This window comes from Primulina eburnea, chromosome 16 (genome assembly GCF_022965805.1).
Source record: "Primulina eburnea isolate SZY01 chromosome 16, ASM2296580v1, whole genome shotgun sequence".
In the NCBI taxonomy this organism is placed as follows: domain Eukaryota; kingdom Viridiplantae; phylum Streptophyta; class Magnoliopsida; order Lamiales; family Gesneriaceae; genus Primulina; species Primulina eburnea.
In genome coordinates, this window is record NC_133116.1 from 10,823,610 (window position 1) to 10,834,329 (window position 10,720).

General features: G+C 40.4%; 2 protein-coding genes across 2 annotated transcripts; both read left to right on the forward strand.

Moving 5' to 3' along the window:
• Positions 1-8,786: 8,786 nt before the first annotated feature.
• On the forward strand, positions 8,787-10,016 carry LOC140816018 (uncharacterized). Its single transcript, XM_073175083.1, has 2 exons — positions 8,787-9,314; positions 9,409-10,016. Exons 1-2 carry the CDS (start codon positions 8,808-8,810, stop codon positions 9,655-9,657), a joined length of 756 nt encoding a protein of 251 aa, XP_073031184.1. The 5' UTR covers positions 8,787-8,807; the 3' UTR covers positions 9,658-10,016.
• On the forward strand, positions 9,669-10,178 carry LOC140816019 (uncharacterized). The gene has a single exon (XM_073175085.1). The coding sequence runs from the start codon at positions 9,669-9,671 to the stop codon at positions 10,176-10,178; it is 510 nt and encodes a 169-aa protein (XP_073031186.1).
• The last annotated feature ends 542 nt before the right edge of the window (positions 10,179-10,720 follow it).

Below are 10,720 nucleotides of genomic sequence, written 5' to 3' on the forward strand. Positions count from 1 at the left end.
ACGACTGAAATGCTATGGAATTCTCTGAATTGGCGAGTCAAAATGAGGAAATCCGACCACTATTTATAGGCCATGTTCGGATCGTCCGAACCCTCTTCGGAACGTCCGAACTCTTACGTGTCCATCGGCTCTTGACAGCTCATGATCGGATCCTCCGATCATACACTTCGGACCGTCCGAACTCCCACGTGTCCATCGACTCTTGACACCTCATGTTCGGATCCACCGAACTCACTTCGGACCTTCCGAACTCTTCGTTGCTACCGAACCATCTTCGGTCCGTCCGATCATGACCACGGTCCAAATTACACATTAAACCTTCTTAATCACCAATAATCCGTTAATTACCCAATTTGGGATTCGGGCTACTACATTCTCCCCCCCTTAAAAAGATTTCGTCCTCGAAATCTAGGCAAGAGAATAAAACACCATTGTAATAGTAATACACTGCAAATATTCTTCATTACAACTGTATAACAATTACATCCCAGGCTGATCCTGGTTCAGCGCAAAAACCTGACCTTGGGCACGAGGTCGAAGATTCGAACTACCCACTGCCTGACCCTGTCTCCTCTGCTGAACAGTTGTCTGGGATCCAGAACCAGATCCTGCTCCACCTCGCAGCTGAGGACAATTCTTCTTGAAATGACCCATCTCTCCGCACTGAAAACAAGTTCCTGCTGCTAATCGGCATTGCTCCGATGGATGGTTCTTCCCACAATGCGCACAAGAATCCTTCTTCTCACCAAAGCGAACAACACCGCTAGACCTTGATCCAGATCCAGAAGAAGAAGAACCAGATTTCTTGAACGACTGAGACCTAGGGCTCAAAGTACTCGGAGGTCTAGAAGAAAAAATAGCCCTACCACGCTGGAGACTGATCTCTGCTTGACGACACCGGTTCACCAACCCATCGTACGAAGTAGGATTATCACAGACAGTGACTCGATCAAAGATCTCCTGGTTAAGGCCCTGGAGGAAATGATCGTACTTGGCTTCAGAACTGCCACTGATATGAGGCGCAAAGGGTAACAACTCGAAGAATTTCTGCTGATACTCATCAACAGACATACTCCCCTGCTTAAGGTTCAGGAGCTCAATCGTCTTGGCCTGGCGAAGGGCTGGAGGAAAGTACAGCTGCATGAACGCTGCACGGAAATCAACCCAAGTCGCTCTACCCTGCGACTGAACTATCGGCGCAGAAGTCGATCGCCACCACCTGTGAGCACGGCCCTCGAGAAGAAAACTAAGGGTCTCCATCTTCTGCTCATCGGTGCACTGGAATGCGCGGAAACAACTCTCCATGCGCTCTAACCAATCCTCCGCATCATCGGGAGTCTCACCACCAACTAAAGGCTTAGGCCCCATCTGCATGAAACGATGAATATCGAAACGCCTAGGACCATCCCGACGATGACGATGTTCACGGTCACGATGACGCCTACGATCGTCCTGGTCACCCCAACGACCTACACTCCCCTGACTACTCTCATCACCAAAGTGGTCAGCCATCGCTACAACATAGAATGGGGAAACTAGTAAATTGGTCAACGGAAATCCCAAAACAGAAATCTATATCCCAAAATCATACGCATCGCTCTGATACCATAAATGTAGTGACCCGTTCCAGAATCACCTACTAATCAAAAACTAAGCATGCAATTAACCTAATTAATTATAATCAGAGATAACAGCGGAAAAAGTCAACAAAATAATGGTTATACAACCCAATCGAAGTCTAGAATAACTCAAAATAAAAATATCCAATACAACCAAATCGAATCAAAACAATACCAATAAACTAAACCAACCAGCTACTCAACGTCCTCCTCCTGCTCCTCCTGAGCTGTCCAACCTGAGGCCTGCCCCGTGGGAATGGGGTGTCCAAGAATAAACAAAACCGAGGACGTGAGCGATAAGAACGCCCAGTACAAAAGTATGAGTATACAAACCTATATGAAATGCACATGCTATGATATGATACCAGGGTAGTCAAGAAACAGGAATCACAAAGGATCTCAAAATGCTCAGTCTAGAGGCGCCAAGTGGATAGTGCCGCGCGGTACACCTCTGGGTCACTACATTAACTTTCTCGGTCATATCTCTGATCATATCCGGTCCAGTCTCAGGAACTTCAGAGATATCATCCCAATATAATGGGGATCTGCACTTCTTTCCGTACAACGCTTCAAATGGTGCCATCTCAATACTCGTTTGATAACTATTGTTGTACGAAAATTCACAAAGTGGCAATGCTTCTTGCCAATTAGTGCTAAAATCCAGCACTATAGCTCTCAACATATCTTCCAATGTCTGGATCGTACGCTCTGACTGTCCGTCAGTTTGTGGATGATATGCGGTACTCAAATGCAATTTCGTACCAAGAGCTTGCTGCAAACTCTGCCAGAAGTGCGAAGTGAATCGAGGATCACGGTCTGAAACAATCGACTTCGGCACTCCATGCAATCTAATCACTTCTCGGACATAGATATCGGCCATCTGATCATATCTATACGTCATCTTGTATGGAATAAAACATGCAGATTTGGTCAATCGATCAATCACGACCCAAATCGCATCATAACCTCGGGAGGATCTCGGCAACTGTGTCACAAAATCCATGGAAATGTGATCCCATTTCCATTCAGGAATGGACAAACTCTGTAACAATCCTCCTGGTTTCTTTCTTTCAGCCTTCACCTGTTGGCAATTCAGACACTTAGCTACAAATTCAGTCACATCAGATTTCATTTGTTTCCACCAATACTGTGTCTTTAAATCATTATACATTTTCCTGCCACCAGGATGAATGCTAAAACGACTGTTGTGCGCTTCTGTCAATATCCGCTGTCTCAAATCTGAAACATTTGGCACAACAAGACGATTATTCACATACAAGACATCGTCACGAACCTGATATTCCGATTGATGTCCAGATCTAACCATCGCAATCGAATTCTGTACGTTCTGATCAATTTTCTGCGCCTCTTTGATTCTCAATATCAATTCTGGTTCAGCTCGAATTGCATATAATCTTAGAGGCTGACAATCCGTCTCAAAAGCTAATCTAGACAAACAGCAGTCTTCTATCAAATTCGAGACACCTATCGTCGATAAGGATAGTGCACATACCTTTCGACTCAACGCATCTGCTGCTGCATTGGACTTCCCTGGATAATATTTAATCTCACAATCAAAGTCTTTCAGTAAATCCAGCCATCTCCGATGTCTCATATTCAGCTCTGATTGCGAAAACAGATATTTCAAGCTTTTGTGATCAGAATATATCTCAAATTTTTCACCGTACAGATAATGCCGCCATATCTTCAATGCAAAGACTATGGCTGCCAATTCAAGATCATGAATTGGGTAACGAGTTTCATGGGGTTTCAACTGTCTTGAGGCATAAGCAATCACATGCCCTCGCTGCATCAAAACACAACCCAATCCTCGGTGAGATGCATCACAATAAACAACAAATCCACCAGTGCCTGAAGGAATCGTCAACACAGGCGCACTGGTCAGTCTCTTTTTCAACTCAAGAAAACTGGATTCACGGTCTTCTGTCCACACGAATGGAGCATTCTTCTGAGTTAACTGCGTAATCGGTTTGGCAATACTCGAGAAATCTTTAATAAATCGTCGATAATATCCTGCCAAACCCATAAAACTGCGAATTTCTGGTACAGATATAGGTCTCGGCCAACTCATCACGGCTTCAACCTTACTAGGATCAACTGATATACCATCTCCCGATATAATGTGACCCAAAAACACAACCTGTTTCAGCCAAAACTCGCATTTCGACAATTTAGCATACAGTTTCTCTGCCCTCAAAATTCTCAACACAGTCCTCAGATGATTAGCATGCTCAATCATATTCTTTGAATAAATCAATATATCATCAATGAATATGATAACAAAATCATCCAAGTATTTCTGAAATACGCGGTTCATCAATCCCATAAATACCGCAGGTGCATTCGTCAAACCAAAAGGCATGACAATAAACTCATAGTGTCCATACCTGGTTCTGAATGCTGTCTTTGAGATATCAGAATCCCTGACTCTCAATTGATGGTATCCAGATCTCAAGTCGATCTTGGAATATACCGATGAACCCTGCAACTGATCAAATAAATCATCAATACGAGGCAAGGGGTATTTATTCTTTACCGTTGCCTTGTTCAGTTGCCTGTAGTCGATACAAAGTCTCATCGACCCATCCTTCTTTCTCACGAACAGTACTGGAGCACCCCAAGGAGATACACTAGGTCTAATGTAACCCTTGGCCAATAAATCCTCCAACTGTTCTTTCAACTCTTTCAACTCGATCGGTGCCATCCTGTAAGGAGCTCTCGAAATCGGAACTGTTCCTGGCATTAACTCAATGCCGAAGTCTATCTCTCGAATCGGAGGCAATCCAGGAATCTCATCTGGAAAGACATCAGCAAACTCACACACCACTGGCAAGTCCGCCAATGATGGGCTCGTCTTCAGTAAATCAACTGAATATACCAGGAATCCATCCGCTCCCTTCTGCAATAATCGAGTCATATTTATGGCAGATATCAAAGGAACTCTAGCTCTAGAACCCTTACCATAAAATTTCCACTCCTCAGCCATCTCAGGTCTGAATCGAACTATCTTGTGGAAACAATCGACTGTAGCTCGGTACTTGGTCAACATGTCGATGCCGACAATACAATCAAAATCAGATAAACCAAGAACAATACAGTCTAAATCAATCGTATGCCCGTCGTACTGCAGTATACACGATTTCACAGATTTCACCGATATCAAACATGTTCCTAACGGAGACGTGACAGATACTACAGTAGCTAAGGACTCAACAGGCAATGCATGCATTAAAGCAAATCGCTCAGACATAAAAGTATGTGATGCACCAGTATCAATCAGTAAATATGCAGGATAACCAGAAATAAAACAGTTACCTGCAACTACATCATCAGGTGCATCCTGTGCTTGCTCCTCAGTCAAAGAAAACAATCGGGCCTGCTATCTAGGAGGCTGGCTCGCGGTCTGGCCCTCTCCTGGCCTCTGCTGTGACAGAGGAGACGGTACTGGCTGAAAGGAATGAACGGCAGATGGTCGTCTACCTGCCTGAGCCACTGATCCAGATGACTCAGCTGCCTGGGATCCCTGGGCACCTCGCTGTGGACACACTCGGGCAAAGTGTCCCTGCTGTCTACAGATACGACAGCTGCCAACTACTCCTCGGCACTGATCTGTGGAATGCCTCCCTCCACAAGTACAACAGTACGGTCCTTCATAGCTCTGGCTCTGACCGGTCTGTCTAGAGCCACTCGAACTGGACGAAGTAGTCCCTGATTTCTTAAATTGCTTCCCTCTAGCCTTCAAGAAATCCTTCTTCCCGGTACTACTGCTGCTGCCTCCTTCAAATCGAGGAGGTGGTTGTTGCTGTCCCGGTGCTGGAAGCACAAATGAAGCCTCTCTCTGCCTCATCAAGCCTGCCTCGGCTCCCTTGGCTCTGTTCAGGGCATCGGTGAAGTTGTTGGGCCTCCCAGTATTTACCAGCGTAAAAATCTCAGGATTTAGGCCATTTATGAACTGATCTGCTACGGCCTCATCATGTTCAGCTACGTGGGCAGCAAATCGGAGCAATGTCGAAAACTTAGCCACATAATCCTCAATGTTCAACTGGCCTTGTTTCAGGTTTGCAAACTCGGCTCCCTTGTCCTTCCTATAAGAAACTGGAAAGAACCGTAGATAAAATTCAGATTTGAACACATTCCAGGTAATGGCCGTACCTCGCTGTTCCAATGCCTTTTTAGTCGTGATCCACCAGTGTTTAGCAACGTCATGCAACTGGTGTATTATCAGTTTCACCCTCTTTTCCTCAGTATACTCCAAAGATTCAAACAGTGATTCAATGTCGTCCAACCAACTTTCACATTCCACGGAGTTCTCCGTTCCTTTCAAAGTCGGTGGATGAAATGACTGAAACCTTTTCAGCAATTTCTCCATTGCTGTAGGTGTCACATCCATGGGAGGATTAGAGGTACTCCCCTGTTCTGGCATTCTCCTCGGAGGCATATCTGATAACCAAAAGGGTTAGCAATTCCAACAATAATCCTGTTTCAAGCCTCCTCGGATCATCTTACTGCTGATCCAGAATCGGTTCTGATTCAATCTCAATAATACATGTTTTCAAATCAAATCAGATAAACAGATAAACATGCATTATAAAGCAGTAAATCACGCTAGCAATCAAAAGCAGGAAAGAAAACACATTCTACCCCGCTCACTAGCTCCTATCTCAATCTCAAGGATCTATCGCTCTGATACCACCTGTTGTGGGGACCCGGACGCTAATCAAGTTCTTAATCATCATTGGGACTAATTAATCAATTAAAACAGGGTCTAAATTTTTTTTTAAAATGCGGAACGTAGTGACATACAACATATATACATATCAGTATATAAAATACAAATCCTGTATTTCAACATTTATTCAAACTAGGGTTTAAAACTAAAGTCAAGTGTTTAACCCTACATCTAGTCCAAGTCCGGTGCCACCACTCTAATCACGATCTAGCTCTTCATCTCTTCGACCCTGGACCTGTCCCACCTGTTGTCAAGTACACATACAGACAAGACAACAGCCGGATATACCGGTGAGAATATAATCCTCAGTATAAATCAATGAAACATGCAATCATATAAACAATATAAAGCATGTAATCAGGTAACATGAATATGTATCAAAATCTGAAACATAAACAATATCAAATCAAACTGTCGACATCAATCATAATTCAGACTAGACTCAATCCTAGTCTAGGGATCCCGGTTTCCATATGTGGTATTCCTATATCGAATTCCGTAAAGGATGGAACCATAATCTCTATTACTCGATATAACCAGTGCCCTGGTATTCCTATATCGAAGTCCGTAATAGAAGAATTCCAATACCCTTTACTCGATATAACCAAATATGGTGTTCCTATATCGAATTCCGTAATAGATTCCATTACTCGATATAACCAAACATCCAGTGTCCTGACCTAACCGTCAAGGACTGTAGTTCTATCGCTAGCATCCTATCTTGTGACATCGTGCAATGTGCCGTGGCGATGCCACCACTATCCGGCACTTCTGTCACAAGATAACTCGTCTAATACCTGTCATCTAAATTCAAGAGAACAAGTACATTAATCAATGTAATGCAAATATCCATGCAATAAAATAAAGTATGTGATTTAGGGAAACCCAAGTCTAAACCGACTCAAGTCCATCTCCCAATACCACATTGACTTATACCTTTCTTTCGTCGGTGTCTGGCTCAGTCGAAGTCCTGAACTCACAATCTGTCTGGTACTGACAATACCAACAATCTCATATCAATATACCAGTCAATTCCATAATAATCTGTCAATCTGGATTTAATTCGAAATTGACGGCATAACTGAACAATCTCAATATTCCCGTCAATACAACAACACCAGATAACAGTTACAATCCATAAACTATATCCAATATAATCCATAATTCAATCATAATTCAAATCTGTCCGGTATATATCAATATACCCTAAAAATTCATAATAATTCCATAATCAGTCCGTTTCTAAATCTGACTTCGATTCTATGATGTCTAATATGTCAAGAACATCATATATGAATTCCATTAAATTCTGACAATATCATAATTTCAAAGCATGTCAAAACGTAGCAAAACTTACGTCCAGTTGTAGCCTACGTCGCTAGGAACTCAATACCGAAGTCGGAATCAAAATCAGACGGACGGATTTCTCCGAAAAGGCGTAAGGATTTTCAACCCAATTCCTCTGACCCTTTCTCGATTTCTGCTGAATGATTTTCGAAGGAATGAATGGCTATCAAACATATATATACCCTGCATGCATTCGACGAAGTGGCAGCATTTCCGCGCAACACGCAGCACCGCGGGTGCGGTCTTTGCTGCACCGCGGGTGCGGTCTCGTAAGAACCGCGGGTGCGGTCACCCCACGGCAATCCTATCCATTTTTCATCATCTACACCGCGGGTGCTGTGTCGTAGGGACCGCGGGTGCGGTCTTGGTTCGCACCAAAAATCCCTACTTTCATTTTAAATACTCTTTTTGGTATCCCGATTGGTCCATTCATAATCACATGACATTATAAATCAATCAACGTCAATTACAGTGATTAATTTCCGGGCATTACAATAGTCGGCGGGAGGAGACTTATTATCAAAATAGTAATAATATAATTCATTAACTTGTATAATATAAAACTAATTATAATGAATCATCGTTTGATTCTTCAAATCATCTTCCCTTTTTATTTGGTTCTTATTTATAATAATATTTTGCATATTCGAGAAAAAGATTTCAAGTATCTCTATTTATTTTTGAGAACTTATATAGAAATCTTGTTTCTTCTCTTCATCATTCTTCTTCAACACATCTCAAATTTCTCCACCAAAAGTTTCTACATGGTTAGACTTTTTTCCTTTTAACTTTTTTTTAGAAGTTGAAAGCTTTTGTTTGAATTTTATAAGTTTCGTGTATTATTTTCTGATTAATATAATAAAAATTATAGTAATTATCAAAGTCTCTTTTTACGTTTAATAGAGTGCATGTTGATGTCCAAAATCAATTTTTGTTGCTTGATCTTTATACTGGTATTTATTTTTTTTGTTTTTGTTATATTTTTGTTAATCATGCTTTTGTGTGCTACTAGTTTATTATTTCTGGTTATAATACATGTTGGATTTTTGCAATAGTTTTTTTATTTTGTATATGAAAATTTTATTTTATAGATGGATGGAGTCAAAGAATCAACTCGACGATCACATATTGCGGTTGTAGCAATAGTAGCTTGTGTTGCTTACTTGAATATGTTATTTCATAAAAATAAGAGCCACATAAGTAGCATCATATCAGAAAAAGATTCAAGAAGAGATGTAGTTAGGAAGGAGTTAATGTATCGTATTGAAACCGATGAAAGAATTCGTGGGGTGCTTCTTATGGGGCCAACAACATTTATGAAATTTGTTACACTATTACGAGAGAAAACTTTCCTCAAAGATACTATTTACAGCAGCATAGAAGAACAATTTGCAAAATTTTTGTATGTTGTTGGGCAAAATGAAAGTACTCGCTCAATGGGATTTATATTTTTACGATCTGGAGAAACCATCAGTCGACATTTTCACAATATCTTGAAGGCGATCATATCTCTTCAAGATCAATTCATGATCCAACCTGATGGGAATGAGGTCCCACCTGAAATCTTTGATAATCATAGATTATATCCATATTTCAAGGTAAAAATATATAGATAAAACTTTTTTTTATTGTTTTATTAAAATTTAAGCCATACATGTTTAAAAAATAATTTAATTTTGATACATATAATAGGATTGCGTTGGTGCAATCGATGGAACACATTTCCGTGTTAAAGTATCTAAAGAACATGTTGCAAGATATAGAGGAAGAAAAGATTTCCCAACACAAAATGTGTTGGCTGCATGTACCTTTGACTTGAGGTTTACATATGTGTTACCTGGATGGGAAGGTTCTGCAGCTGATGGACGTGTCCTTGAGGATGCACTCGAAAGAGAAGATAAGCTAAAAGTTCCAAATGGTATTTCATCATACATATACTAATAAATGTAAAAATGGTACATAAAAATATTATTAATCCTCAATTACTTTGTGTAGGTAAATTTTATCTTGTCGATGCTGGATTTATGCTAAGAGATGGTTTCATTGCTCCTTTCAGAGGAACCCGATATCATCTAAAAGAATACACTAATCGTGGGCCAGAATCCCAAAAAGAAATATTTAATCACAGACATGCATCTTTGAGAAATGCCATTAAAAGAGCATTCGGTGTTTTAAAGAAGAGATTTTCAATTTTAGCTAGTGGTGCCGAGCCCAACTACAACGTAGAGACACATTCCGAAATTATATTAGCCTGCTGCATTTTGCATAATTTTCTCATGGGAGTAGATCCTGATGAAAGATTGATTGCTGAAGTCGATAGTGAACTAACAAATTATGAAAATATTGTGACTGAAGAAAATACAGCATCTCGTGGTAGATCCGATAGTGGTAGGCGTGGAATAATGATAAGAAATAGAATAGCGCAAGAAATGTGGGAAGATTATTCGTGTGGTCCTACTTAGAATATTTTGGTCGTCCTATAATTTAAATTTAATAATATTAGAGTTGTTTGATTTCTATGTAAAATTTGTTCTTTTTTATGAATTTATATTTTTTTTATTGTTTTACTCAACAAACTAATTGCTAGTTGTCTTATCATTAGACATTTTAATTATTTTTTTTTAAGATTTGAGCTTTGTAATGTTTATCACATCTTAGGAAATGAGTATTGATGCTCCAGCTATTGAAGCTATCCACTACAAAAGTTGGACTCAACAGATGGATGAGTTTTTGCTTGATTTTTTACTTGAACAAAAGAATCAAGGACAAAAACCAGACAGAAATTTTTCTCAAGCTGCGTACAATGCTGCTATCGAGGCTATTAATTCCAAATTCACTATGAAAGTAAATAAAGATAACGTGCAAAATAGATTAAAAACTTTGAAAAGAAAGATGACCATTGCTTTGGAAGTCTTCAAACGAGGTAGTGGTTTTGGTTGGAATGACATAACAAAACAAATTAAAGCACCAGAGGAGGTTTGGGATACATTAATCAAGGTATGCA

What these genes read in the sequence shown, in the direction of transcription:
- LOC140816018 (XM_073175083.1), top strand. Translation starts at nt 8,808, where the DNA reads ATGGATGGAGTCAAAGAATCAACTCGACGATCACATATTGCGGTTGTA. An exon ending in GATTATATCCATATTTCAAG is followed by an intron (nt 9,315 to 9,408) that starts GTAAAAATATAT and finishes TACATATAATAG; the next exon opens with GATTGCGTTGGTGCAATCGA.
- LOC140816019 (XM_073175085.1), top strand. Translation starts at nt 9,669, where the DNA reads ATGGTACATAAAAATATTATTAATCCTCAATTACTTTGTGTAGGTAAA.